General features: G+C 57.2%; 5 protein-coding genes across 13 annotated transcripts in view; 4 read left to right on the top strand and 1 right to left on the bottom strand.

The window, feature by feature from the left end:
• CACNA2D2 (calcium voltage-gated channel auxiliary subunit alpha2delta 2) overlaps positions 1–5,800 on the top strand; it is a 141,701-nt gene extending 135,901 nt beyond the window's left edge. The window contains exons 24-38 of one of the 4 annotated variants that reach the window (XM_058559186.1): positions 1,601–1,698; positions 1,925–2,015; positions 2,123–2,185; positions 2,335–2,438; positions 2,686–2,784; positions 2,873–2,961; positions 3,170–3,217; positions 3,437–3,508; positions 3,612–3,764; positions 3,914–3,966; positions 4,085–4,140; positions 4,283–4,409; positions 4,578–4,687; positions 4,787–4,869; positions 4,975–5,800. In XM_058559186.1, coding sequence (XP_058415169.1) covers positions 1,601–1,698; positions 1,925–2,015; positions 2,123–2,185; positions 2,335–2,438; positions 2,686–2,784; positions 2,873–2,961; positions 3,170–3,217; positions 3,437–3,508; positions 3,612–3,764; positions 3,914–3,966; positions 4,085–4,140; positions 4,283–4,409; positions 4,578–4,687; positions 4,787–4,869; positions 4,975–5,115 — 1,387 coding nt within the window. In that variant the 3' untranslated portion in view covers positions 5,116–5,800. Of the gene's footprint in view, positions 1–1,600; positions 1,699–1,924; positions 2,016–2,122; positions 2,186–2,334; positions 2,439–2,685; positions 2,785–2,872; positions 2,962–3,166; positions 3,218–3,436; positions 3,509–3,611; positions 3,765–3,913; positions 3,967–4,084; positions 4,141–4,282; positions 4,410–4,577; positions 4,870–4,974 lie in introns of all 4 variants that reach the window. The other 3 variants (XM_058559185.1, XM_058559177.1, XM_058559166.1) reach the window with 3 other exon arrangements.
• A 3,838-nt stretch (positions 5,801–9,638) lies between these two features.
• Positions 9,639–14,384, top strand: TMEM115 (transmembrane protein 115). 2 transcript variants are annotated; one of them, XM_058559473.1, is made up of 3 exons: positions 9,639–10,914; positions 11,259–11,441; positions 13,601–13,634. In XM_058559473.1, the coding sequence occupies exons 1-2, from the start codon at positions 10,064–10,066 to the stop codon at positions 11,404–11,406; spliced, it is 999 nt and encodes a 332-aa protein (XP_058415456.1). In that variant the 5' UTR covers positions 9,639–10,063; the 3' UTR covers positions 11,407–11,441; positions 13,601–13,634. The 2 variants fall into 2 exon arrangements, with proteins under 2 accessions (XP_058415456.1, XP_058415452.1); XM_058559469.1 differs by lacking the exon at positions 11,259–11,441 and having other exon boundaries at positions 9,645–10,914; positions 13,601–14,384.
• Positions 14,385–15,029: 645 nt separating this feature from the next.
• LOC131416849 (transmembrane reductase CYB561D2) lies at positions 15,030–17,749 on the bottom strand. Of its 2 annotated transcripts, none has more exons than XM_058559563.1 (4): positions 17,634–17,749; positions 17,059–17,210; positions 16,553–16,590; positions 15,030–15,877 (listed from the first exon to the last, which is right to left on the bottom strand). In XM_058559563.1, exons 2-4 carry the CDS (start codon positions 17,183–17,185, stop codon positions 15,374–15,376), a joined length of 669 nt encoding a protein of 222 aa, XP_058415546.1. In that variant the 5' UTR covers positions 17,186–17,210; positions 17,634–17,749; the 3' UTR covers positions 15,030–15,373. The 2 variants fall into 2 exon arrangements, with proteins under 2 accessions (XP_058415546.1, XP_058415555.1); XM_058559572.1 differs by having other exon boundaries at positions 17,059–17,203; positions 17,634–17,701.
• Positions 17,158–21,163, top strand: NPRL2 (NPR2 like, GATOR1 complex subunit). The gene is made up of 11 exons (XM_058559424.1): positions 17,158–18,015; positions 18,526–18,617; positions 18,720–18,888; positions 19,043–19,151; positions 19,519–19,655; positions 19,751–19,848; positions 19,970–20,006; positions 20,125–20,218; positions 20,294–20,411; positions 20,690–20,832; positions 20,919–21,163. Exons 1-11 carry the CDS (start codon positions 17,938–17,940, stop codon positions 20,984–20,986), a joined length of 1,143 nt encoding a protein of 380 aa, XP_058415407.1. The 5' UTR covers positions 17,158–17,937; the 3' UTR covers positions 20,987–21,163.
• A 118-nt stretch (positions 21,164–21,281) lies between these two features.
• Positions 21,282–26,643, top strand: ZMYND10 (zinc finger MYND-type containing 10). Of its 4 annotated transcripts, none has more exons than XM_058559251.1 (12): positions 21,282–22,452; positions 22,727–22,835; positions 23,927–24,043; positions 24,164–24,217; positions 24,340–24,474; positions 24,576–24,664; positions 24,756–24,856; positions 25,185–25,357; positions 25,458–25,724; positions 25,812–25,933; positions 26,052–26,177; positions 26,266–26,643. In XM_058559251.1, exons 1-12 carry the CDS (start codon positions 22,361–22,363, stop codon positions 26,339–26,341), a joined length of 1,461 nt encoding a protein of 486 aa, XP_058415234.1. In that variant the 5' UTR covers positions 21,282–22,360; the 3' UTR covers positions 26,342–26,643. The 4 variants fall into 4 exon arrangements, with proteins under 4 accessions (XP_058415234.1, XP_058415235.1, XP_058415233.1 ...); XM_058559252.1 differs by having other exon boundaries at positions 24,337–24,474; positions 25,599–25,724; XM_058559250.1 differs by having other exon boundaries at positions 24,337–24,474.
• Positions 26,644–26,760: the final 117 nt, after the last annotated feature.

Here is a 26,760-nt window from a genome sequence, read left to right as displayed (position 1 = left end):
TCTGAGGAGCTGCTCTGACAAGCGAGGGGTCAGGGCCCAGCGCAGGCCTGGGCCTGGACCATCCCTTGAGTGCGTGCTCAGCATGCACACACACATCCTCGTGTGCACACCCTCCGCCTGTTGTACCACCTCTGAGGAGGCCAGCAGGCCCCCGGGTGATAAAGCCCTCCTGTAACCTTGGCTTTGGATGAGGGCAGGTGGGTGCAGCTGACAGAGACCCATGGGCAGTCTCAGGCACCACACAGGGGCTCTGGACACACCTAACCTCTGTGTGTGCACGTGCGTGCATGCACCCACAAATTTCTCTGTGACTCGCTGTAGACGTGTTTGTATTTGTGAGTCATTGTGTACATTTGTACGAGTCTGAGTGTAAATGTGGGGTGGGCTGTGTGCACTCGTGACTGTGGAAATGTGTGAAAAGGCCTATGTGGCCCACATGACCCTGATGGAGCTTTCTAAGAGCAGGGACTGTATTCGTTTTTGTCACCTTTGTATCTTTGGCTCGAGAGAGCTCGATAAATATGTGTTGGCTGAGTGAATAAAGTAACTCAAAAATGTAAATGTACATATTGTGGGGAGTAGGGGCTGCAGGTGACTTGTATCTCAAGCACAGCTGTGTGGGTGTCTCTCTGGGTGTATCAGGTGTGACCTCCACCCACAGAAGTGCGTGCTGTGCACTGTACAAAGGCCTCGGGGGCCAGGGAGCAAGTAAGGGCTGAGACCCAGTCCCCTGAGACCCCTCACCAAGCTGTGGGCCCTCGCACAACCTGGGCAAGCAGCGCATTTAAAAAATTCCCACAAAGTTGCTGCCATACGGGCCAGCTGTGAGGTCTCTGGTGGCAGGGGTGTGAATGAGGGATTGGGCAGGAGACAGAGCTCCATCTACCAGGGTAGAAGGACTGCTCACCAAGAATTCCTGGAGAGCAGAGCTCCATGTAGGCCTCCCCACGCCCCACAGCCCCCATGTTCTCTGGACCCAGAGCCTGAGCCCAGCGAGGGCTTTGAGAAGGTGAGGGATTTGGCCTGTCCACCTCTGGGGGCAGAGCATTCTAGGCAGAGGGACCAGCCAGTCTGAGGACCCATGTGTTCTCACTGACTTCCTGACACCCTCTGTGGTATGATGAAAAAAACTGAGGCTAAGGGAGCTTGAGTGAGTTGTCCAAAGGTGCACAGCCAGGAAGCAGCAGGATGAGGTCTTAGACTTAGGCTGACTAAGCCTGTGCTGCTGCTCCGCCCACCTGGTGCCCATGGGACCGCTACAGCATGCAGGTGGATGAGCCGGCCGTGAGGCAATTCCTGGAGCCTCCCAGGTGTACCATCTGGGTCCAGCTACACAGGAGAGGTGGGAGGCTCTGCAGGGCCATGCCCTGGAGGGAGAACCAGGGTGGAGGAAGCAGACTCTCATTCCCATGTCAGCTCTGCCCCTCCTCAGACCTCAGAGCCTGCCAGGCACCTAGTGGCTGCAGCCTGTAAGAATACACGTCTCTCCCCGAGGCCTGGGCTTCTCAGCAAATGGCCAAGCAGGCCTGTTGGGAAGCCTCAACCCCACTGCCCTGTCCAGCCCCCCAAGCCCACTCTTCTTGCCCCTCCCCACCCCTAGAGAGTATTGCAAGGATCTGAATGCCTCAGACAACAACACCGAGTTCCTGAAAAACTTCATTGAGCTCATGGAGAAAGTGACTCCAGACTCCAAGCAGTGTGAGTGCCTGGTGGGGCAGCCGGGTCTGGGCAGTGCCCAGGCAGCATGCGGGCAGCCCAGAGGAACCCAGAGACCAGGCAGGTGTGGAAATATGCAGGGCCAAGCCAAGGGCAAGGCCTGGGCCAGATCATGGGGAAGGCTGCTGTTGGAGCCTTGGGGGTAGGGGGAAGAGTGGGCTGGGAGCTGCATGAAGATGCCCCCTCCACCCCTACCCTCCCATTCCAGGCAACAACTTCCTTCTGCACAACCTGATCTTGGACACAGGAATCACGCAGCAGCTGGTAGAACGCGTGTGGCGGGACCAGGATCTCAACACGTAGGCATGCCCCAGCCTGTGGGGGCAGGAGGCTGGGATGGGCCCAGAGGCCCTGGCCCTGCCCTGCAGAAGGCAGGCCTGTGACCCCACCTTCCTGCTGCCCCCAGGTACAGCCTTCTGGCCGTGTTTGCCGCCACTGACGGCGGCATCACTCGTGTATTCCCCAACAAGTAAGTGACCTACCCCACTACCTGACACCCTGTCCCTGCCTAGGACCCTCTTTCTTTCCTGCTGCCTAGAGACCTCTTTGCACCTGCTGAGACCACTGTCCCCCACAAGCCATCCCTTCCAGCAACCTCTGCCTGTCTTGGGTGACCAGGGCAGCTGAGGACTGGACAGAGAATCCTGAGCCCTTCAATGCCAGCTTCTACCGCCGCAGCCTGGATAACCACGGCTATGTCTTCAAGCCCCCACACCAGGATGGTAAGCTTCTCTGTCTACTCAGCCAGGGCTAGGCTCTGCTCTCTAAGGCCCCTCAAACACGAGGCTGGCTGAGACTGAGGCAGATGAGAAGAGAAAGCTAGGCTGTGCCAAACACTGTGCTGGGTGCTGGGTGCTTAGGCTAGGGTCAGCCTTGGCTTGGGCTCCTGGGTCTGCAGGGCCCAGCATAGAGTGGTCAGTGTGGCCACCAGCCCCAACTCCTGACTGCTCCGCCCCACCCCACCCCCAGCCCTGTTAAGGCCACTGGAGCTGGAGAATGACACAGTGGGCATCCTCGTCAGCACAGCTGTGGAGCTCAGCCTGGGTGGACGCACACTGAGGCCCGCAGGTGAATGCTCAGGGCAGAGGCGGGGAAAGAGACAATGGGCAGAGTGCTGCCCAGGCAGGCATTGATGGCCCCTTGCTATCCCTCATAGTGGTGGGCGTTAAGCTGGACCTAGAGGCCTGGGCTGAGAAGTTCAAGGTGCTAGCCAGCAACCGTACCCATCAGGACCAGCCTCAGAAGGTACTTGGGCAGAGGTGGGGACAGTAAGCTCAGCAGTACCCATTCTGGAGTCCCTAGGAACCCCTACTAATCCTCCCATTCAGAGTGGCTCTGGTGCCTATGGGGAGGCAGGGGCTGTTGCAGGTGGCCTGGGGACCCAGATATATGAAGGGTGATAAGAGGGAGAAAACTGGTAGGCACCTTACACTCCTTGCTCTCTGCCCAGCAGTGTGGCCCCAGCAGCCACTGTGAGATGGACTGTGAGGTTAACAATGAGGTATGTGTGCCCTGAACCCTAGCTCACCCCACTCCCAGATGTCTTAGTCTCGACTGCAACTCCTAGCCCATCCCTTGGCCTGTGGATCTCAACATCCCACCCTGACTTCACAGCTTTACCAGAACTGGGGGGAATGGTGCCCCCTCCACTCAACCACTGGACTGCCAGGGTCTGGGCCCAAACCCCTCCCCATCTTCTTCCCCCTTCCCCACCTCTCAGGACCTGCTCTGTGTCCTCATTGATGATGGGGGATTCCTGGTGCTATCAAACCAGAACCATCAGTGGGACCAGGTGAGAGTCAGGAAGAGGGTAGAAGGAGGGGGTCTGGGTTTGAGCCTTCTGGGGACATGGCACTGCCAGCCCTGTAACTACCACTCCCTCCCGGCATCCCCAGGTGGGCAGGTTCTTCAGTGAGGTGGATGCCAATCTGATGATGGCACTCTACAATAATTCCTTCTACACCCGCAAGGAGTCCTATGACTATCAAGCAGCCTGTGCCCCCCAACCCCAGGGCAATCTGGGTGCCGCACCCCGGGGCATCTTTGTGGTGAGCCCCAGCCATGCCTGGCCTGCAGATGGGGGGGGGCGGTGCTGGGAGACCTCTCCACAAATGACCCTCCACCTCTGATGAGAGAGCTGAGGGTGACCCAGGTCCAGGGGCAGCAGTGGCAGCCCACACCCCTCTCTCCACTGCAGCCCACCATTGCAGACTTCCTTAACTTGGCCTGGTGGACCTCGGCTGCTGCCTGGTGAGTCCTAGAGGGGAGGGCAGAAGGGAGGGTGCTCCCTGGCCAGGAGGGCTCAAGAGAAGTGGAGCAAGGTACTGGCCTCTGCTGACCACTCCCTTTGGTGACCCATACCCTGCAGGTCCTTGTTCCAGCAGCTTCTCTATGGCCTCATCTACCACAGCTGGTTCCAGGCAGGTAGGTACCTCCTCAACCCCCGCTCCGCAATCTAAGCAAAGACCGACCTCAAGGGGAGGGCAGGGCTTACAGCTGGGCGAGGCTGAGGCCCAGGACCATGCCAGGGTATATGGTGGGGCTGAGGCGCTCTGGGCCCTCGCAGACCCCACGGAGGCCGAGGGCAACCCCGAGGCGCGCGAGAGCAGCTGCGTCATGAAACAGACCCAGTACTACTTCGGTTCGGTGAACACCTCCTACAATGCCATCATCGACTGCGGAAACTGCTCCAGGTGCCTGCGGGGAGCGGACCGGAGGGGCAGGGTGGGGCTGAGGGCGGGGCCCACGGGGCGGGGCTTGCCGAGAGGATGCGGCCGGAGGCGGGGCCGAGTCTGCAGGGGGCGGGGCAGGGACGGAGGGGAGGGGCGAATCTCAACCCCCGCCCTCTGTGCCGCGTCCAGGCTATTCCACGCGCAGAGACTGACCAACACCAACCTTCTCTTCGTGGTGGCCGAGAAGCCGCTGTGCAGCCAGTGTGAGGCAGGCCGGCTGCTGCAGAAAGAGACACACTGTATCCTGCCCCCGCCGCTCCCCGCCGCCCGCGCCCCCTCCCGCCCCGTGCGCGCCTTCAGTGCCGACGCCGCCTCCTTGACTACCCACCCATGCCCAGCGGACGGCCCGGAGCAGTGTGAACTGGTGCAGAGACCGCGATACCGGAGAGGCCCGCACATCTGCTTCGACTACAACGCGACGGTGAGGAGGGGGACGACGGATTTGACATCCCGCTCCCCTCCCCAGGGTTAGCGCGGCCCTGCGCCCACCCCTGTCCCAGGCCGACCGGCTCCTCTCTTCTTGCAGGAAGATACCTCAGACTGCGGCCGCGGAGCCTCCTTCCCGCCGTCGCTGGGCGTCCTGGTCTCCTTACAGCTACTGCTCCTCCTGGGCCTGCCTCCCCGGCCGCAGCCTCAAGTCCACGCCCACGCCTCGCGTGGCCTCTGAGCGCCCCCAAGGCCTCCCCTCCTCTCCCCGGCTCTCCCGCCCCACACTCCCTGCCTTAGAGCCTCGCCCCCTCCCTCACTGAAAGACCTGAGCGCACCAGGCCCCGAGAGTCTGCACCTTAGAATGGAGGGTCCCAAAGGAGGGCGCCGCAGGTCTTTGGCCCCCAAGCCACATCTCGCTGCTGACCTGTCAAAGTGTTCTCAGACCCCTCATTCTCACTGGACTTACCCATCCCCGAGGGCTGGGACAGGGAGGCCACAGTACTGGTGCCAAACCAGGTCTCCACTACCCGCCCTACCCGGAGGCTCCCTTTGTGTGGGAGACTTAGGCCCTGCCCCAGCTGGACTCCTCGGACCTGGACCTTCTGCCCCACCCAGGACCAAATCTAGATTCCCTGGGAGTAATGGAGGAAGTTAAGAGATGGGTAGTTTGAGGCCTGTGCATCCCAGCTTCAATCCTGGCAGGAGAGAGGTCCTGGGGCAGCCCCCCAATGGGCTCCTGTCCCTCTCAGGCCTACAGCCACCTCCCCCACCCCAAGCCCTGCAGGTGTCAGGGCAGTGACAGTGACACTGGCTCAGACACAACCCTATACACATCTGGAGCCCTGAGGTTAGAAACTGGACTCACATTAGACATACCCTGGAGGACACACACACATACACAAACACACACACACACACTGTGGGGTGGGGTGGGGTGGGGGTGGGGGCTCATAAAGCCTTACAAAGGGCGAGGGACTGGTGGGAGGGTTGGAATGTGCACACTCCATCTCCTGCGCTCCGCCTGCCTCTGATCTGACCTGCAGCCCAGCCTGTCCTCCGTCTCTAAAGCTGAATGTCAAACAGTGCCAAATGCTGGGGCAGAGGGTGAAGACCCCTGTATCTCACCCTAGCCACCAGTGTCCCCTAAATGCCCCTCACCCCGCCAGGTGCTCATTGTAACCATTTCTCACTAGTGTCAGGCCCCCAGTGGGACCACATGCCACTGCCTACACCCCTCGGCAGAGGAACCCTCACCGCACATTGCTCTTTGCCTTAGCAGGGGTGACTTGATCACTCCTGGCTGGGCCATCCCACCCTCAATCTGGCCCTTACACACTCAGGCCTGTGCCCGCTCCCCGTCTGTTTCCCACTCACACACACACTCCTTGTCCCCAGGAGGCAAAACTGTTGCTCCCTGCTGAACATACACTGGCACACACATACACACATATTACACACTCTGTGCACACACAGAGGCTGGGCCTGGGCACATCTCTTCACACCATTCATTCTGGTCATTTCCCTCAAAGGCATCCCAGCCTGGGGGCAAGTGGGGAACTGAGGGCAGGGAGATGTGGCCATGGGGCTCAGATGGACTGGGAGGAGGGGGGAGGGTGATGCATTAATTAATGACTCTGTTAATTAATGTCATGTTGCTTGTCGCTTTCTCAGTGTGTGTGTATGGTCCATGCCCGCTGCTGGTGCCAGGGTGGGCGCCCATGCTGTACACCCAGCCTAGATGCCAGCCATGTCTTGCGGGGGCGTGTGTGTAACTGTAGTGTAGTCAGGTGCTCAATGGAGAATATAAAAATAAAAGAATCAAACATACACAGAAAAATATATATTTTAAGTTTAAAAAACAGAAAAACAGACAAAACAATCCCCATTAAGTAGTTGTCCAACCCCCAGCCGGGTCTTATCCTTCTCATCACCCACCCAACCTGGCTGCCCCCTCACCTCCAGCTTGGGGGATCTATGGGGGACTGGGGGGCCATTTCCTCTTCTCTGCTCTATTTTTTGGTGGTGGTTCTATTTTGTACAGACAAGTCAGAAAAACAACAGTGACAAAAAAGTCAAGAAACTTTGTAAAATATCATGTGTGACTCCTTGTAAAATATTTTCAAATGGTTTATTACAGAAGATCAGTTATTAAATAACGTTCATATTTTCACTTCAAATGGTTCCCATCCACTCTGTCTGCCCCGGGGTGAGGACTGGGTAACCTGAAGACAGGTGACCATGATCTCAGAGTCCCACCTACCACTCAGCTGGGAGCGAAGGCCATAGCAATCCAGGTCCCTAGTGGGTGGAGGGCATGACGCTTCCCAGGCCCCCTAAGTGCCAGATCCTTGACATCCTTTGTCTCATATCATCTTTTCAAAAGCCTCTGGGAAAAAATGTCCTTAAAAAAAAGGCCTCCCAGAGACTCAAGGCAAGGACGGTGGAGGAAAGAAGACAGAGATGAGAGGCGGGTTTAGGCAGGTGTCCAACCACGGACTCAGACCACACAGGCCTAGCCGGCAGGGCCTCCACCTGGAGTGAAGAGTGAGTACCTGGCCCAAGTCTAGGACCAGGTGCTTGAGGGCCCAGTGCTGTTGTCCAGAGGAGGCCAGGGTCTGGCCCACCCACAAGCAAAACCACTGCTCCTGGGCCAGCCCCGTGGCTTGGCGGTTAAGTGCGCGTGCTCTGCTGCTGGCGGCCCAGGTTCGGATCCTGGGGGCGCACCGACGCACCACTTCTCCGGCCATGCTGAGGCCGCGTCCCACATACAGCAACTGGAGGGATGTGCAGCTATGACATAGAACTATCTACTGGGGCTTTGGGGGAAAAAAATAAATAAATAAAATTATTAAAAAAAAAAAAACACTGCTCCTTCCTAGCCCAAGGGAAGCTGGAGGCCTGGTGCTCTCTGTGGCCACTGCTGCTCACACTGGAACCCAAAGCTGAGTCAGTTTCTGAGAACCCCCTCGGGCCTCCCTCCGGCCTGCCCTATGCCTGTGTTCATTTTAATCCAAACTCTTAATAGTCAACCCTAGTTCATGTAACCTTCGAGTTCTTTTCAAGGGGAAAGACTTATAACCACCAGTGCAGAGGTTTCCCAGTGCTGCTGACACTCGCCCGGCAGCTGAGTCCTCACCACAACCTTAGAGTTGGGTACTAGTTTATCCCCATACTACAGATGAGCAAACTGAGACTTAGAGAGGAGAAATCCTTTTTCCCCAGATGGGAAGGGTAAGAAATCAGCAAAGGTTTCAGAGAAGAGATGGCCTGTGGCTGGGGGGGACTTAGATGCTAACTAAATGAAGGAGGGCATTCCAGGCCTTAGTGAAGACACTTTTCCTCACTCCTCTGCAGGGGTTGGCCATAGAGCAACGCCTAACTAGCAACCCCTCAGACAGCTGAGATGCCCCACAACAGTACTGGAGGTGGTGGGGTAGTGTTGCCAGATAAAATACAGAACATCCAGTCAAATTTGAAATTTTCAGATAAACAACAAATAATTTTTAGTATGTTTCCAATATTGCATGACACATAACTATACTAAAAAAATGTGCTTATACTAAAAAATTATTCGTTGTTTATCTGAAATTCAAATTTGAGCACTCTGTATTTTAATTTGCTAAATCTGGCAACTCTAGCCTGGGGTGGCATCCAGTGGGAACTCAGACCCCAGACAAAGATAAAAGGTGTCAACACCTTGTAACCTGGACGGCTATGCACACATCAGCAGTTGTACTGAGATTAGTGGCTAAAAGGAAAGGATTCTGCACTTTATAAATGTACTTTGTCATATAATTATGTCAATTATATGCACATTTAAAATATATATATACAAAAAAATCAGTTTGCACAGGACACAACCTGCTGGAAGCCACTGTTGCAGTGAAGTGGGGGCCCAGGGCCAGCCTAGCCCAAGTTTGTGAGGAGATCTCTCTTCCTTGGGGCCAAGTAAGGAGAGGAGAGTCACTGAGAGCAGCCCAGCCTTTCTCCTTTGGGGACAGGATACCTGAGTTCGAGTCGCAGCTTCACCTCACTTGTAACAAAGGCAGCCTGGGCAACACACTCACTTGTAACAAGGGCAGCCTGAGCACCCAGGGTGGACTGGCATTTTACACCCAGTTCCCTTGTACCCTCACGGTAGATCCTGTCATCATTTCCATGAAACTGAGTTTCAATGAAGTTCAGGAACTTGGCCAATTTCACACAGCCGCCAAATGGCAGAACAAGAATTCCAACCTGGGTCAGGCCCACACACACACCCCATACAACCTGGGTTAGCATACACACCAGATCGCGGAAGTTCCAGGAGTTCACGCAAACTGGTACGCACACCAAGACTATTCAACATTCTTACCCACACACCTGCCCACGAGGACACACCCACTCGGATGTACATGCACAAACAGAGCCGCGGTTCCCGGGGAATTCAGCAAGTGTGTGGCCTGCAGTTCTGCCGCCGCCGGTCCCCGCCGCTTTCCCGAGATTAGCGATGGTTGTTCACCCTCCTCCCAACTCCTGGCGGAAACGTTCCAGAGAACTACAACTCCCAAGCACACTCTCCCCTCACCACCAACAGGAACGGCCCACGCGCACAGCCTTCTGGGATTTGTGGTTCTACCCGGACTCCTGATTGCCGCTCGTCTTCCGGCTTCGGCGGAGGACGCCGTGTCCCAGCATGCTACGGTACCGGAAGACCAACACTCAGAGGGTATCCCGCCGCCGCCCGGGGCGCGCAGGCGCAGCTCTGCTGTTTGTTGGAGCCTGTGAAGGGAGGAGGTACGGTCGAAGCCAAGACCGAGGCTGCCCGGAGGTGACCAGGCTTGACTCGAGCCCAGAACTAGGCTCCAGTCCGGCGCGGACCGTAGTGGATGGAGTAGGCCAAGCTCTGAGATCAACACCAGACTGGTCGGCCTGTCCTGGGGTCGGCAGGGCAGGCAGGTGTGCCGAAGCCGCCCAGGGCCTTCCTTCAGGTCCCCGGCGAGGGGCCTAGGCCCCGGCCCCGCGACCAGGCCCGGCTCAGCCCTTTGGGACCAGAGCCGACCCGGCCGGAAGTGGAGCCTTCACCGGGGCCATAGGCCAGTGACTAGGCCGGGCCCGGGCCTCCCGTCGGGGCCGGACTGGGACGAGGCCCCGGGGAGGCCCCTACCCCTCTAGACCCTTCCCTCAGGCCGACACCCGCCAGGAAGATGCAGCGCGCCCTGCCGGGCGCCCGCCAGCACTTGGGGGCCATCCTGGCCAGCGCCAGCGTGGTAGTGAAGGCCCTGTGCGTGGCGGTACTATTCCTCTATTTGCTGTCTTTCGCCGTGGACACGGACTGCCTGGCGGTCACCCCAGGCTACCTCTTTCCGCCCAACTTCTGGATCTGGACCCTGGCCACCCATGGGCTGATGGAACAGCACGTGTGGGATGTGGCCATCAGCCTGGCCACAGTCGTGGTGGCTGGACGTTTACTGGAGCCCCTCTGGGGGGCCTTAGAGCTGCTCATCTTTTTCTCAGTGGTGAACGTGTGTGTGGGCTTATTGGGGGCATTTGCCTACCTCCTCACCTACATGGCTTCCTTCAATTTGGACTACCTTTTCACTATCCGCATCCACGGCGCCTTGGGCTTCCTAGGTGGTGTCCTGGTGGCACTCAAGCAAACCATGGGGGACTGTGTGGTCCTGCGAGTGCCCCAGGTGCGTGTCAGCGTGGTGCCCATGCTGCTTTTGGGGCTGCTGTTGCTGCTGCGGCTAGCCATGCTGCTCCAGAGCCCGGCTCTGGCCTCCTATGGCTTTGGGCTGCTCTCCAGCTGGGTGTATCTTCGCTTCTACCAGCGCCATAGCCGAGGCCGAGGGGATATGGCCGACCACTTTGCTTTCGCCACCTTCTTCCCTGAGATCCTGCAGCCTCTGGTGGGGCTGTTGGCGAACTTGGTGCACAGCCTCCTGGTGAAGGTAAAGATATGCCACAAGACAGTGAAGCGCTATGATGTGGGTGCCCCATCCTCCATCACCATCAGCCTCCCAGGCACAGACCCTCAAGATGCAGAGCGGAGAAGGTACTGTGGAATCTTCTGGAACTTTGTTGAGCTAGGAGAGTACTGATTGATTTAGTCATGTTCCATCTGTTGAGGTGCCTGTTGTATGTATGCGGGCAGCCTAGGGTCAGGTGTTGGGGCAGATTGAGAAAGAGGTAAGATCCAGCTGGTCAGCCTTGAGGAACTCAGCGTTTAGGTGCCTGGGCTCCAGTAGGTGCTTTCCAACATTTGGGGGTGAAAGTTGCTTTACTCACCACTCAGGCCACTTAACAAGTCTCAAGAAATGCCTAGTTTCTTTTGGTGCTGTGTGAGGGGCTAATAGAAAGCCAGGTACACGTAACCTTGGCCATGTCTCAGAATCCTAGATACTGGGCCTGTGGAAGCCAGAAACAGCTTGCTGGTCCTTTTTCCCCGCTGAAGGAGAGAAGGAGAAGGAAATCTGGGATCCTTAAGAGGCAGTCTAGGCCACCCCAGTTTCCAAATGCTGAACCATGTCCTCTTCCTGGGCCTTAATTCAGGTGCTGTGCTTCTTTGCCCCTTATCGAGAGGTAGGCTTGGGGTATTACTAGATTTACCCCTGCTCCTCCAGCAGAAATGTGTCACCAAACCCAGGGGACAGGCCACGTGACCCACCGAGGGAGCCTGCTGACCACACCAGGGAGTGGAGATGACATTTTCATTATCTGTAAACTAAGCCATCTGCACCATCAGGAGTCCTGGCTGAATTATTCACTGGACACACGTTGGCCAGGATGGGACAGATCTTTTATAATCCAGCTCTTACTGCCCCTGCTCTCCAGGTCTTTGGACTCACCAGAGTGGCCACAGCTCCGTTTCCAACATTATTCTTGAGTTTTTTTGAGGCAATTACTTGAGTAAAATCGGGAGCAGGCTTTGTTCCTATTTTCTGCATTTGTTAGTCTTCTGCTTTTGCTCACCTGTGAAATGGGTTCTTGGCAAGGCAGCTTTATGAATTCAGCTGAAGAGTTATCCCTGTGCTTACTCTCCCCTGGAGCTGTGGAGTTGAGTGTAGGACACATCCTTGAAGGAGTTTCCAGCTGGGGAAGGGCCACAGATTACTGTGGTCCAAGGTGGTGGGTGTTGAAAAGTATACACAGCATGCTGTAGGGTGTAATTCTGGGACCTACAGTTTGTGTCTCTATGGTTGATGAATCCTAAAGACTAAGGTCTGTCTTAACCTTATCTGGTGGAAGAGATGGGGCCAGGAGGGCTGGGACTGGTAGGAACTGAGCTGCTCCTAGAGCTGTTCAGGTGGAGCCAGGCCACAGTGGTGGCCTTCCTCCAGTGAGCAGTTTTGGATTGTTAGGATTGGCTGAACATTCCAAAAAACCTCTGCCCAGGGCCAAGAAAATGGACAGGTGGAGGCAGGATGGAGAAGCAAGGTATCAGGAGGTGGTTTCTTGGCATAGCCTTGTGGTTGTTAGCTTACTGAGGGGTGGGGGTTACTCCCCCAACCAGTTTGACATCTGGTTGCATGCCACTCCCAGACCCAAAGGGCTACTAGTAGTGGGAGGCAGGGTTTCCTGTCTTTGACCCTTGTGAGGAAGTGATTAGCACACCACTGCCTCTCTGCCTTGGCAGGCTTTAGACAGGATTGACAAGGGAATCTCCAGGATGGGAGCCTGGGTAGCAGCAGGGAAGGACTATTCTGTCTGTGCCAACTTGCCATGTGCCAGGCTGGAGAACAAGGTGGAAGTGTGCTGGGGCTTTCTGTGCCCATGTCCTTGTTGCCTCTCCTGTCATGTTCCCTGGCATGGTAGAGATTTTGGTTCTCTCCTGGAACCTGGAAAGCTATACAGGCTGTCCCCCACACTAGTGACAGAGAGATTGAGGCATCAGAGGTCCACAGTGGCTACTGCTGGAAGTGTTACCTGGCAACATGGGCATTCCACCTGCTGGTGGGCCAGGGTCCCAGGTGCATGTATATACCGTCTTCTAGTGCACTTTCCCACCTCCCCCCAGAGTAGGGTCTCTAAGGGTCTACCCAGTGGAACCAGTAGTCTCTGGCCTGTACCCCAGCCATACGGCCTGTTTCTCCTTCCTCTCTTCCTGCAAGGGCTCAGTGTGTCCCTGCTGTAACACAGGGCCTGGTGGCTTTGGGGATTCTTCTGGTGGCTTTGGGGATTCTTCTAATAAGAATATTAGAGTCAGTTAGGAGGGGTGGGCTGACCCAAGTTGGCCCTGCTTTCCAGGCTGAGAGCCAAGGCAGGTGCCTGAGTTCCAGCCTTCCCCACAGACCCTTGCCAGGAGGCTCAAGGCATCCCTAACAAGGAGAGAGGAAATAATAATCCTCTCCTTGGCTGTGATTTCAGTGCCCAGGCAGAAACTCACATGTCCAGGGACTTGCTCTTCCACCTGTCTGCCCTGGGGCACCAGGGCTGCCCACCCTTGGGCACCACCCTCAGAACCATTCCTGGGGCTGGCCTGGTGGGCAGTCTGGCAGACACCCAGCCAGCCTTCTCAGCCTGAAGGTGCTCCAGCTATGGAGGGAAGGCTCTATAGCCTTTGGCCCTCATTGTGATGGCAGAGTGGGCCCTAATCCAATCCCTGGGGAGCCCTGGGACCTGCGTGGGAAGGGAAACATAGGAGTCTGAGTGGTAAGGGGAATCAGCTTCATGGGGGAACAATGCAGGGCATGAACCAAGTCCAAACCCAGAGTGACCTGTCATCTTTTCTCTGGCCCTAGGCAACTGGCCCTGAAGGCCCTCAATGAGCGGCTGAAGAGAGTAGAGGACCAGTTCGTCTGGCCAAGCATGGATGACGATGAAGAGGAGGCTGGGGCCAAGGTGGACAGCCCCCTGCCCTCAGACAAGGCCCCCACACTCCCAGGGAAGGGGGCTGCCCCAGAATCCAGCCTGATCACCTTTGAGGCCGCTCCCCCAAAGCTGTAATTCCAGATCACCTTGAGTGTAGCACCTTCTCTCCTAAGCCCTCCTTGACACCCTCTCAGCTACTCCAGGGCACTGACTGCTCTGAGGGGAGGAAAGAAGGCCTGCTAGGGTTTCCACAGCCTTCTGCTGTTTCTCGCCAACACTACCCAAGACTCTTGCTACATGGTTCCAACTCCAGACAACCACTGTGCCAGGCATGGGGCCTCTGAGGCATCTGCCAGCCTAGGCCATCTGAGGTAAAACTACCTCAGCAGGCAGCCCCAAGCAAGTGGCTGCAGGGACACTGGTGCCACAGCTCCTGGGCCAGCCCTCATGCCTGAAATTGGTTGCCGAGAGCCCTGACCCAAGGCAAGGATTTGCCAAAAACATTCTGGGGGTCCAGCCAGTGCAGGGCTGCAGTTCCCGGCCCACCCCCAGAAAGACTATGTTCACGTCAAGATTCCTGATTCCCTCTGCTGTGGCCATGGCTGCTTCTGGGCCAGAACAGCCACAGCTCCCAGGTGTTTTCTACAGGACCACTTGAGTGGGCAGCCGAGCCCAGGCTCACAGTATCAATAAAGCAGTTCTTTGAGGTCTGGCTTCTGGGCTCTGTCAGACCATCTTGTGCAGCCCCTTCATCATATTCAAGTGCAAAGTTAGACAGGAACTTTAGGTTCAAGGGCTCAGTCCCCATCTCAACTCCAGCTGGATAAGAAGCCCACTGCCCCCAGTCCCCCTCCCTCCACCACCACATGTCCACTGTCAAGCAACCTTCCCAGAGCCATCACCTCAGACCCTTAGTCGTTTTCTCTCTCCCTCCAATGCCCAGTCAGGGAGGCCCTGCCCAGAAGATCTGACGCTTGAGGGCCTCTATCATAAGTTGTTGTTCTTATCCATGGCTCACCTCCAAGACAGTGCTCAGTGCGTGACACCTATGGAGACAACCCATCCCTGGCTCCCATCCTGTCATTATCCAGATCTAACCACCACAGACAGGTGGTGAGACTCCAGCACAGTGAGCAGCTGGGAGAGTGAAAGGACACAGCTGTACCATTCACAGCTACAGCCCTAGGGCCTGCTAAGGCCCTGGGTGGCGTGGACACAAAGCAGCCAGATCCTGGGGGCTTGTGTGCTGGGAGAGCTTTAGCCCCTCAGTGAGCAGCCAAGGACAGGAGTCCCCATCTTGCCCAGCTGCCTATTTCTTCATGCTGACGGCATTAGCAGGAACTACCCCCAACTCCAGGCTATTCTTCCCATCCAGTCTTTTCAGTCATTTTTTATTTTTTTTCTCTCCTGTAATTTCTGGACATACCAGTACAAATATGAGTTGAGCTGCTGGGGAGGCAGTCTTGCATCTCCAGCTTCATCCAGTCACATGATCCATATGCTCCTCTGGGATCATAGAGAAGGAAAGGGGAGGCACTCCAGTGTGAGGAGCAAGCAAAAATGTCACACACAGGACTCCTATCCCTGACTGCCCCAGTGCCTGAGGGCTACCTGTGACCTAGTCAGCTGAGCAAGTCCAGAAGGTCCCAGCCCCAGCTCCTACACTGAGGGGAAATCCAGGCTTCCCCTAGGCTTTGAAGAGCTCACGGCTGGATCCTTTTGCGGTACAGGTAGGCATTGCTCACCTGGTTCATGATGACCAAGCTGGTAATGACAGGGCATAGCACAGCCAGGTACCAGACCCCACTGGTAACTGTGGCAGTGAACCAGAGTGAGCACATGCCAAACAAGAGGCTGGCACTACCCAGAAGGTAGCCCACTAGCCCAGAAGTGGCATGGTACAGCTTGAGCTTGGCCAGGGGCCATCGGGGCAGCAGTTTGGGGTAGAGCAGCCCCACCCCACCTGAGCACTGCAGCCCTGCCCACAGCACAGCTAGCAGCCCTGCTCGCCCATGCCATGTAGCCAGGTGGGCTTTGCCAAGCTGTTCCTTGTGGAGGATAACAAGGCCCAGGCCCAGCAGTGCACACAGCAGGGCCAACAGCTGCAGTACCCAGTGGCAGCGTGCTCGGCCCTTCCGTGAGAGGGAGTGCAGCAGCGAACTCTCAGGAGAGAACACCAGCAGTGCCTCAGTCATCAGGAAAGAGAACTGGGGAGACAGGGATAGGAAACTAAGTGAGGGTATTGCCCAGAAGAGAGCTTTAGATAACCTTGCAAGCTGCCAGTCAATCTGAGCAGATTCCCCTTCATTCTCTCCCCACTGAGACTATCCGTTTGGTGAGGCAAGAGTAGAGAACTCCATCTGGGACCCTGAGTAACCAGCGAGAGGCACCTCTCCACACTTCTTCCTAGGTGCTATTCTGAAATGTCACCTCTGCTATGTTACCCAGCAAAACAAGGTTTGAGACGTAGTAGTTATAAATGATTCACAAGCTCTGTTTCCCTGACACGGGGCTGGATACAATTTCTCAGCAAGAACTGGCCACAGGGGTGCACAGTTTCAGAGAAAATTAGATGCATCACTATAAATTGAGGTGAAAAGGGATACACCCAAATGCATTTTCTAAGCTTCCTGCCTGTAAGTGGGTGAAGCCTCATTTTGTTCTTAGACAAACCCCACCCATTTGCCCTGGAGCTTGAATATTCTGGTTCAAGTCTGGGACATAGGCCATGGGCAAGAGTTGGAGCATGCAACTGCTCCAACCCCATATCCCATCTCTCCAAATAGATATTAAGTGTCCATAAGGATTCAGAGGCCGCCAGGGCCACCACCCATACCTATGCTACCTCCCACCCCTAAGAGCTGGCCAGGCGCACTACTTACAGCCAGAGACATAAGCACGGGGTGCCAGGAGAACAGACCTAGAATGAGAAGAGGAGGCCTTGTGAGGCTGAGGCAAGAATAACCCAGCCACACCAATCCCCACAGGCTGAGGAAAACGGGCAGCCCATTGCCCAAGGAAGTGCTGCCAAAATGTGAGCCCCCTCTTGCTGCAATAAGCTGACCCTATACCTATCCTCCTGGTCCCTCCCTGAATCAGAGGCCATGCTTTGCCACGCCTCTGGTAGTCCTTCTTCCTTTCCCCAGCACTTCACGAGACGCAGCCAAGTGGAGCACCAAGACGGGAACAGAAACCAAGTACTCCATGGGGACTGGCCAAGCTGGCAGAGCCCCCACGCCCATCTACTCCACCTTATCCCTCCAGCATAGCATGTCCCTCAGCCAGCAAGGCCTGTTCCCAGGAGTCAGGCCCAAAGCTTTCTATTGTCCCTGCTCCCTAAGAAAAGTGGCACTTTCCTTCCCAGATGTCAACTATGAATTCTACTTACTGGAGCCAGGCCTGGCAAGCACAGCCACAAAGATGGTGAAGCCCAGAGCCACAAGGTGGGCAGCAGCCCCAGAGGCAGTGCGCAGAGCTCGGTAGATGTGCGACTCGGTCTCCATAGAAAGGGCCATGGTCAACCACGCCGGTGGCTGTAACCTGAAAGCATAGTAGAGTGGGCAAGGGTCTCAGGTGCCCAATGTGCACTCCTCTCACTGGAGCAAGGGTTACAGAGTAGGAATGCCACCCTCTTCCAAGAAGTTAAGATGGGAAGGAACAGTACAAAGACAGGCACCAGGAATGCCTGAAGACCGGCGTCCTTTCAGCGTGTACCCGCGTCTGAACTGGCACTGATCATTGGCCCACCTTCCAGGTAGGATACGCAAGGCCATGTATCACACTACAAATCCCAGTGTGCACCACGCCGTCGCCGGGCGGAAGCGCCAGCTGGAACGGCGTGAAGCACTACGGTGATTGTAGTTCCCAGCTGTCGCCGCATTACAGCCTGAATCGCTGCACGCACTGCCTCCCCACATGCCGCTAGCATGCTGCCCCTACACGATAGGGCTTCGCCTGTCTCACCCGCAGCGCCGACCCGATGCAGTGGTTTCCTCTCGAGAAAACGGGATACTCAGGGCCCTGCCGCGCGCGCCGCCGCTCCGTCGCGGAGCCGCTTCACTTCCGGGTGCGACGTCTACCCACCCGGACATCCTGGTACGAGCTCCCCCCGCCCCAACCTGTGAATCGCTCTGCGCAGGCGCTGTTGAGCGGACGGCTACACGGGTGTGAGAATGCGCAGGCGTGGGTGACCCGGCGGCCCAGACCTCGGGGCTGTTTCTGACAGGTGTTCCCAGGGGTCGGAGAGGACCTGGGCCCCGCTAGCGCCATGGGCAGCGGCTGCCGCATCGAATGCATATTCTTCAGCGAGTTCCACCCCACACTGGGACCCAAGATCACCTATCAGGTGCCATCCGGGCTCGCAGGGCTGGGGAGAAAGGGAGAGGGACGCTATCGGGAGCTAAGTCGGCTGCCTCAAGTCGGTGGATCCCCGTGCTGCACGCGGGCACGCCACTCCTTCATTCTCGGAGAATCGTGAACCAAGAAGATAGTCAGACCCAGGTCCCCGGCTCCCGGTGTGCCGGGGCAGACAACCATCACATGGCAGTGACTGTGGGAAATCGGACTGTGGAGGCCCAGGGGAGGTGCCAGTTCCCATGAGAGGTGGATGTGGGTGGTCAGTATCCCTGGATGCATAGGAATTTAGGTCAGTGTGCCAGGTAGAAGGAACAGCATATGCAAAAGCAAGAAGGCAGGTGAAAACTGTGTGTGTTTGGAAACACAAAGAAGTAGTAGCCTGGGTGGATGAGAGAGAGGAGAAACGCTGGAGAAGAGGGCTTAGGCTTTGGGACTCACCTTGTGTACTCTGCCTAATCCCAAGGTCCACTAAGGGATCTCTTGCCGCTCCCCTCCCCAGGTCCCTGAGGACTTCATCTCCCGGGAGCTGTTTGACACAGTCCAGGTGTACATCATCACCAAACCAGAGCTGCAGAACAAGCTCATCACTGTGTGAGACCCTAGCTGGGGGGGTGGAGGAGGTCCCCAGAAGGAGTGGACAGGTTTGGGGGTGGGAGGAGCCTGACTCTGTTCCCACCTGTTTCCCCCATCCAGCACAGCTATGGAGAAAAAACTGATCGGCTGCCCCGTGTGCATCGAGCACAAGAAGTATAGCCGCAATGCCCTGCTCTTCAACCTAGGCTTCGTGTGTGACGCCCAGGCCAAGACCTGCGCCCTTGAGCCCATTGTCAAAAAGCTGGCTGGCTACCTGACCACACTGGAGGTCTGCAACACAGTGGGCTTGGGTGGATAGGCAAGCAGAGTTGGGGAAGGTGTTCCCATGTCTCTAAAGCCCTCCAGACCAGGGAACCTTCCAGGACAGGATGCCAGCCAGGGGTCTTGATGTGTGCCCACCATGCTGTCCATCCTCTGTCCAGCTAGAGAGCAGCTTCGTGTCCACGGAGGAGAGCAAGCAGAAGTTGGTGCCCATCATGACCATCCTGCTGGAGGAGCTAAATGCCTCAGGCCGGTGCACTCTGCCCATCGGTATGGCCCAGCCTCTGCAAGGATAGCAGAGGAGTAGAGGAGGGATGGGAAAGTGGCAAGGGAAGGTGAACCCAGCCAAGCACAAGACTTATGAACAAATTGGTGGCCAGGACATAGCCATGAGCTGGGCTGATGATGGCCAGGGTCCAGTGAATGTTGGGGCTGGGGCTGGGGCGGCCAGCAGAGCTCTCCAACTCTCCTCCTTGGGCATATTCCTTCCCCTTTCTGGACCTCAATCTCTTGCTCAATAAAAGGGGAAGATTGGCCCTACCACCTGCCTGCCTCAAGGGTTGCTGGCAGCACTGGATGGTAATTGAAGGCCTCTTGGAAAAGATGTCACTGAGGATATGGGTGGGGCCTCCTGCAGATGAGTCCAACACCATCCACTTGAAGGTGATTGAGCAGCGGCCTGACCCTCCTGTGGCCCAGGAGTATGATGTGCCTGTCTTTACCAAGGACAAGGGGGATTTCTTCAACTCACAGTGGGACCTCACCACACAACAGGTGTGCTAGCCCCCCACCCCCACCCTGGGTATCATCACCTGGGGCTGGCCACAGCCCTGGCCTCATCCCACCCCTACTGACCCTGCCCTGCCTAGATCCTGCCCTACATTGATGGTTTCCGCCACGTCCAGAAGATCTCGGCTGAGGCAGATGTGGAGCTCAACCTGGTGCGCATTGCCATCCAGAACCTGCTGTGAGTGGGGCAACAGTCACATCCAGAAGAGGGTCGCCAGCCAGGGAATAGCCCAGGGGCCCTGAGTGTGGGCGCTGGGAAGGCATGGCCCTCAGAAGCTGAGCACAACTATCTCCTCCAGGTACTATGGTGTTGTGACACTGGTCTCCATCCTCCAGGTAGGTGAGTCTGGGGTCTGGTTAAGTGGAGAGTGAATCATGTGGCTGGGCCAGACTGGAGTTGTGTCAGACTTCCAAGCCCCTCACTCTTGCTGCTGTGCCTTCTGCTACCCTTCAGTACTCCAATGTGTACTGCCCGACACCCAAGGTCCAAGACTTGGTAGATGACAAGTCCCTGCAGGAGGCGTGTCTATCTTATGTGACCAAGCAAGGTAGTGGTGGGCTCTGGGGGAGGCCACATCAGGGAGGGCAGGGCCACCTGGAAAGCTGACCCCTGGTGCCTACAGGGCACAAGAGGGCCAGTCTCCGAGATGTGTTCCAGCTGTACTGCAGCCTGAGCCCTGGCACTACTGTGAGAGACCTCATTGGCCGCCACCCCCAGCAGCTGCAACGTGTTGATGAACGGTCAGAGGGGGATTCCCTGGGGCATGACGGGTTTGCCACTGGGCAGGTACACTCTCTACGTCTCCCCGGAGCCCTGGGTCAGAGAGGAAGCAGGAGATTCTCAGTGAGCAGCATCATGTGGCACTGCTAGTCCAGACAGGCTTCCTGGAGGTGATAGGTTTGGAGGCCAGTCTGGTCACTGAGACAAAGTTGGAGGGGAGACTGCAGAAAAGAGTTGGCCTGGCTGGAAGGAGACCTGGCTGGGGCATCACCTCTCTCTCCCTCGACCCCCACCCCAGGAAGCTGATCCAGTTCGGGCTTATGAAGAACCTCATCCGGCGATTACAGAAGTATCCTGTGCGGGTGTCTCGGGAGGAGCGGAGCCACCCTGCCCGGCTTTACACAGGCTGCCACAGCTATGATGAGATCTGCTGCAAGACAGGTAGAGGCAAACAGGATAGCTAAGGTGGGGTCAGGGCAGGGTGGCCAAACCAAGGTTGCTGACCTCACTTCCACCACCCCACCCAGGCATGAGCTACCATGAGCTGGATGAACGGCTGGAAAATGATCCGAACATCATCATCTGCTGGAAGTGAGGCTGGTGGGGGCTGGACCTGGCTCACCACTGTGGCTACTGTCTCCTGCTAAGCCCTGCCTGGTGCATGAGGGCTAGACCAGCAGACTAGTCTATACTGTCTCCAAGTTGACCTTCACTTCTGTAAATAAAATCATCCATTTCCACCTACCTTTATTGAGTACTGCCTCTGAGCCAGCCACCCAGAAGCATCAGTGAATGACATAGGTAGCCATGGTCCTGACGCCTTGGAGGGCCATCTGGTGGTAGGCAGGACCAACAATGGACAAGTAAATGTACCCGCTAATTATAAACTGAAATAACAGCCAGAAAGAAACAATCAGGAAGCTGTGATGAAAAGTGAGTTGGGATAGGAGCTGGGACTGCTCTGGATTAGATAGGCAAGGAAGGCCTCGCTAAGGTGACTTGAACTGAGCTCTGAAGCAGGAAGAGTATTCCACCAAACGGAACAGATGCAGAAGCCTTGAAGCAAAAACTGCTTTGGGATGTATGAGGAACCCAAAGGAGGTCCGTGGGGCTGGAACATAGGAGGCAAGGGGGAGAGGGGCAAGAAATGAAGTCCTGAGGTATGCGAGGGGGCAAGAGCTTGATACCGCAGAGCTGCTGGTAACCTACTTTGGATGTAGTATTCTGACGGCCAGAGGCAGCCACAGAGTGGCTCCCTCTCATGCGAGGGAGAGATGTCTAATGTGCATCTTGAAAAGACTCCTCGCTGCTTAGGAGGGTCAGAGAGGAAGTGGGTCCTCTTCCCACTTCCTCTCTGAGGAAAAAGGCCACAGCAGTTACCTCATGAGAGGTGATGGCAGCCTGGATTAGGAGGGAGAGAAGTTGTGGGCCGTGGGTAGAGCCAACAGGTGGAGCTGGGCGCAAGAAATACTGGAGCGAGGAAGCCACTGAGAGGAGCATCCTTGTGGGCCGAGCTGGAGCAGCTGAATGAAGAGCTGGTAGGGGGCGGGATGACCCCATCCCCGTGCAAGCCGACGTGACGCCCGTCCGAAGAAAGAGCCTAAGCCACAGGAGTCTGGAACTCAGGGAGACCTCTGAGCCGCAGGCAGTTGTGAGGGAGAAAGCTCCGGAAGTCCATATAGGGTTGCTACCCGCAGCCTGGCAGGAGAGGTGGACAGGGGCGAGTCCGGACCCTGAGCGCGCCGCCGGCGGGGGCGGGCCCAGGCCGCAGTGCGCAGGCGCGCGCCGAGCTAACCGTTTCCATGGCGGCGAGGACCCACGCGCCCCAACCGCTCTTCAACTGTCGGGTCCCAGGCTTCTGCCCCGCCGAAGGCCGTTGTGCCCGAGCGTGTCAGCACCCCCGCCTCAGCCCTGGCTCCTGCCTGGGGTCAGCCGAACCCCACCTTCCCACTCTGTCCCTGGCCTCGACATGAGCCACCTGGAGCTGCTGCTGCCTGGGGAGGCTGACTTGCTGATTAGAGGACTGCGCAGCTTCCCGCTGCGCGAGATGGGCTCCGGAGGGTGAGGCAGCTGGATCAAGGGTCTCGCGGAGTCATGGGGTCACAGTCTTTGAGGTGGGCCTGACATTGGGCGGAGGGGTTGCCCAGTGTGGAGAGGCTGCCCAGTGTGGAGAGGCCTCCAGATAGGGAGGCAGAGCTCTCCAAGATAGGGGTATATGGTCCTGAGCTCCCTCTGGCCGCTCAGGATCGGGTTAGGCTTCAGTAGGACTTAGCCCCCACTCCCGCCCCTACTGCACACATGTGCACCTAAATGCACACACACCCCTCTGAGGCAGGTGGAACCAGCAGCATGAGAACCTGGAGAAGCTGAACATGCAGGCCATCCTTGATGCCACGGCCAGCCAGGACGAGCCCATCCAGGAGCTGCTGGTCACCCATGGGAAGGTACGCTGGGGTCACAGGCAGGGTTCCTGCCTTCCCACCCCCTACCCCACCACTCTACCCCTCACGAGCCCCTGGGTGCGGGGCCTGGGTTGATTAGGGAGATAGTCCTAGAGAGATAGATCCTAGAACAGCCTAGGCTGCAAGGGGAGGGCCCAAGTTCTAAAGACATTCTTGAGGGGGCCTGCCCGGTGGCGTAGGGGTTAAGTTCGTGCATTCTGCTTTGGCGGCCCGGGGTTCACTCGTTCGGATCCTGGGTGCGGACATACTGCTCATCAAGCCATGCTGAGGCGGTGTCCCACATAGAAGAGCTACAACTCTACAACTATGACACACAACTATGTACTGGGGCTTCGGGGAGAAAAAAAGAAAAAGAGGAAGATTGGCAACAAATGTTAGCGCAGGGCCGATCTTCCTCAAAAAAAAAAAAATCTTAAAGGCATTCTTGAACAGACTGTAAGGCCAAAAGGGGCCACACTGAAGTGGGGGTGGGACTCGTGCATGGAAGGAGGCAGCTTTCCCAACGTGAGAGAGAGGGAGTTAGAAACCAGGGATTGGCTTGGCTAGAACATGAGCCAGGAGGTGACACCAGTAGATGACCTGAGATATCACCTGACAAAAGAGATCCTCTGCAAGTAAAAGGTGGAGCCCCCTACTGAGGGGTGGGGTAGGAATAGGGCACTGTGACGGGCCCTGAGTAAGGGTGAAGCCAAGGCACACAAGAGCCTTGGAAGGCCAGAGGATGGGGACAAGAGGGAAGGCATAAGCAGAAGAGCTGGCCTGAGAGGGACACCTGGATGGTGGAGGAGGGGACAAGGGCACAGGTACAGGGGAAACAAGGCAGCCTGGGGAATAAGGTAAGGGTCAGTCACAGGAAGCATGGAGGATGTCCCCACAGAGATGTCAGGGGCAGCTGGAAATGAAGGTCTAAGGTGCAGGAAAGAGGTTAGGAAGGTACTCATGGGGTCTGGGAGAGTGTAGGGGCCCAGGGGAGTTTGTTGAGAGCCGGGCTGGGCTGGGCTGAGCCAGAGATGGGAGGGTTGCCAGGCCAAGGTAGGCCTACCTCATCCCTGTCCTTTCCCTGCCCCTCAAAGATCCCAACGCTGGTGGAGGAGCTGATTGCAGTGGAGATGTGGAAGCAGAAGGTGTTCCCTGTGCTGTGCAGGCTAGAAGACTTCAAGCCCCAGAACACCTTTCCCATATACATAGTGGTGAGCTAGGTTCCTGGTTCACACCCCCACCCACCCCTTCAGAGAGCCCTGGATGACAGACGATAGCTGGTAGTCCTATCCCTCCCTCAGCAGCCCCGGTCCCTGTCATCTGTCTGACAGGTACACCATGAGGCCTCCATCATCAACCTCCTGGAGACAGTATTCTTCCACAAGGTGAGGCACCAGCCCTGCCCATAGGCTACTGCCCCAGGCCAGAGCCTGGGAGCAAGGGGGGTTGTGTCTGTACGGGAGGGAATCAGAGACAGAATGTTTCCCCTGCTCCTGCCTCCCAGAAGGTGTGTGAGTCAGCAGAGGACACCGTCTTGGACCTAGTGGACTACTGCCACCGCAAACTGACTCTGTTGGTGGCCCGGAGTGGCCATAGTGGCCCCCCTGAAGACAATGAGTCCCAGTACAGCACCCCTATGCAGGTGGGCTGAGGTTCCCTGGGGTTGGCATGGGCTAGACCTAGGCTCCCTGAGGCCTGAGCAGGCAGAGGGTGGCCCAACTTGAGCACCATGTGGCCCCCTAGGAGCTGCAGAAGCAGGCAGAGCTGATGGAATTTGAGATTGCACTGAAGGCCCTCTCAGTGCTACGCTACATCACAGACTGTGTGAACAGGTGGGCAGCCCTGCTGGGCCTGGGGCCTGCAGTGGAGAGCTGGGAGCCTGGGCCATAGCCTTTGCTCACCTCTCTCCACCCCCACCCTTAGCCTTTCCCTGAGCACCTTGAGCCGCATGCTCAGCACCCACAACCTGCCCTGCCTCCTGGTGGAACTGCTGGAGCACAGTCCCTGGAGCCGGAGGGAAGGAGGTAAGGTCCTCCTCCACCTGCCCCAGCTCACTGCTTCCAGGACATCCTCCAGGATTGATGAGAGTGGGCAGCTTACACAGGCAGACAAGCTCTGCCCGTAGCCCACAGAGGATACCAGGATGCCTCACCCAAGGTGGGTCTAGACCTGGGCTTGCAGCAGGCAAGGGCTGTGTGTCCACTACCAAGGAGTCACCCTGTTGTAGAGTGAGCAGCACTCCAACCTGGGCAAGTCCTGTGCCCAGGCAGTGGTCAGTCCCCCAGACCATGCAGCTGGTTCACTCGAAGTGTACGCAATGCCTGCACCCAGTGTGCTGGTTCCTCTCCCCAGGCAAGCTGCAGCAATTTGAGGGCGGCTGTTGGCAGACAGTGGCCCCCCCAGAGCAGCAAAAGTTGAGCAAGTTGGACGGGCAGGTGTGGATTGCCCTGTACAACCTGCTGCTAAGCCCCGAGGCCCGGGCCCGCTACTGCCTCACAAGCTTTGCCAAGGGACAGCTACTCAAGGTGGGGAACTCCTCCAACACCAGTCCCAGCACTGCCACACCCCACCCCACCCCTGCTGCTTATCTTTGCCCACTCGCCTCAGCCCCAGTCCTCTTTCCAGACCTTGAGCCTCAGGTGCCACAACAGCTACTGGGACATGAGCCCACAGGCACCCTCAGCCCAGCCCAGCCCTAGCCCTCTCTGTTCCTTGACCCTCTGGTCAGCATCACTTCACACTGGCCTCCCCTGGACACCCTTGCAGCTTCGGGCCTTCCTCACAGACACGCTGCTTGACCAGCTGCCCAATCTAGCAGACCTGCAGGGTTTCCTGGCCCACCTGGCCCTGGCTGAACCCCAGCCCCCTAAGAAGGACCTGGTGTTGGAACAGGTAAGCACTAGGAATTTAGTTGCTCAGAAGAAGTTAGTTGCCCACTTTGCCAGCTTCTCCCTGACACTCTCCAATTTTCTCCCTCAGATCCCAGAAATCTGGGAGCGCCTAGAGCAAGAGAACAGAGGCAAGTGGCAGGCTATTGCTAAGCACCAGCTGCGGCATGTATTCAGCCCCTCAGAGCAGGACCTGCGGCTGCAGGCACGAAGGTGAGGCCTGAGCTGGTAGAAGAGGTGGAAGAGATGCAGAAGGCCTGGACATGGGCAGGGGTGCTCCTGTGCTCCCACTGGCCAGGCCTAGCCAGGCTCTCCCGACCCTTTTTCTCAGGTGGGCTGAGACCTACAGGCTGGACGTGCTAGAGGCAGTAGCTCCAGAGCGGCCCCGCTGTGCCTACTGCAGCACAGAGGCCTCCAAACGCTGTTCACGATGCCAGAATGAGTGGTATTGCTGCAGGTGAGGGCATCCTAGGACCTTGGACCCCTAAGCCCCACTCCCATACCCCCCACAAGCACTGCATCCTCACCAGGCCACCTGCCTGCAGGGAGTGCCAAGTCAAGCACTGGGAGAAGCATAGAAAGGCTTGTGTCCGGACAGCCCAGGGTGACAGAGCCAAGTGAAGGCTGCAGCTGCTGAGGGACAACCACCCATGCGATACAACTCACCTTGAGTGTGCCCCTGAACCTAGGGATCTCAGCCCGGCCTCTGCCAGAGCCCCAGCCTCCCAGGTGGTGAACACAGCCCACAGGGTAGAGCTGCTGCCCCATCTCCCCCAGCAAAGCGCTGCCGGCTTCCTGCCCCACCCGGCGGGTAGGCTGAGGGCGCTGCCTCAGCAACCTAGGGCAGGAGGCCTGGGTGGAGGGCGAGGGCGAGGGCCGGATGTGGGGACCCTCTTCCTCTAGCACTGTAAAGCTGGCCTCCAGAAACATGCCTGTCTCCGAGTGGTCCTTTGCGGTCGTCGTCGTCGTTAGGGGAGGGGAGGAAAGGGAGGGCGGGGACTCTGGGAAAGGCCCCCACCCCGCCCTCCCACCCCACTCCG

Source organism: Diceros bicornis, chromosome 2 (genome assembly GCF_020826845.1).
Source record: "Diceros bicornis minor isolate mBicDic1 chromosome 2, mDicBic1.mat.cur, whole genome shotgun sequence".
NCBI classification, from domain to species: domain Eukaryota; kingdom Metazoa; phylum Chordata; class Mammalia; order Perissodactyla; family Rhinocerotidae; genus Diceros; species Diceros bicornis.
Note: the sequence above shows the minus strand (reverse complement) of the source record. Positions and strands in the feature narration are given on the sequence as shown.

What these genes read in the sequence shown, in the direction of transcription:
- TMEM115 (XM_058559469.1), top strand. Translation starts at nt 10,064, where the DNA reads ATGCAGCGCGCCCTGCCGGGCGCCCGCCAGCACTTGGGGGCCATCCTG. An exon ending in CAAGATGCAGAGCGGAGAAG is followed by an intron (nt 10,915 to 13,600) that starts GTACTGTGGAAT and finishes CTCTGGCCCTAG; the next exon opens with GCAACTGGCCCTGAAGGCCC.
- LOC131416849 (XM_058559563.1), bottom strand. Translation starts at nt 17,185, where the DNA reads ATGGCCCTTTCTATGGAGACCGAGTCGCACATCTACCGAGCTCTGCGC. An exon ending in GCTTGCCAGGCCTGGCTCCA is followed by an intron (nt 16,591 to 17,058) that starts GTAAGTAGAATT and finishes TTCTCATTCTAG; the next exon opens with GTCTGTTCTCCTGGCACCCC. An exon ending in CCGTGCTTATGTCTCTGGCT is followed by an intron (nt 15,878 to 16,552) that starts GTAAGTAGTGCG and finishes CTGTCTCCCCAG; the next exon opens with TTCTCTTTCCTGATGACTGA.
- NPRL2 (XM_058559424.1), top strand. Translation starts at nt 17,938, where the DNA reads ATGGGCAGCGGCTGCCGCATCGAATGCATATTCTTCAGCGAGTTCCAC. An exon ending in GGGACCTCACCACACAACAG is followed by an intron (nt 19,656 to 19,750) that starts GTGTGCTAGCCC and finishes TGCCCTGCCTAG; the next exon opens with ATCCTGCCCTACATTGATGG. An exon ending in CACTGGTCTCCATCCTCCAG is followed by an intron (nt 20,007 to 20,124) that starts GTAGGTGAGTCT and finishes GCTACCCTTCAG; the next exon opens with TACTCCAATGTGTACTGCCC.
- ZMYND10 (XM_058559250.1), top strand. Translation starts at nt 22,361, where the DNA reads ATGAGCCACCTGGAGCTGCTGCTGCCTGGGGAGGCTGACTTGCTGATT. An exon ending in AGACAGTATTCTTCCACAAG is followed by an intron (nt 24,218 to 24,336) that starts GTGAGGCACCAG and finishes CCTGCCTCCCAG; the next exon opens with AAGGTGTGTGAGTCAGCAGA. An exon ending in CTGCGGCTGCAGGCACGAAG is followed by an intron (nt 25,934 to 26,051) that starts GTGAGGCCTGAG and finishes CCTTTTTCTCAG; the next exon opens with GTGGGCTGAGACCTACAGGC.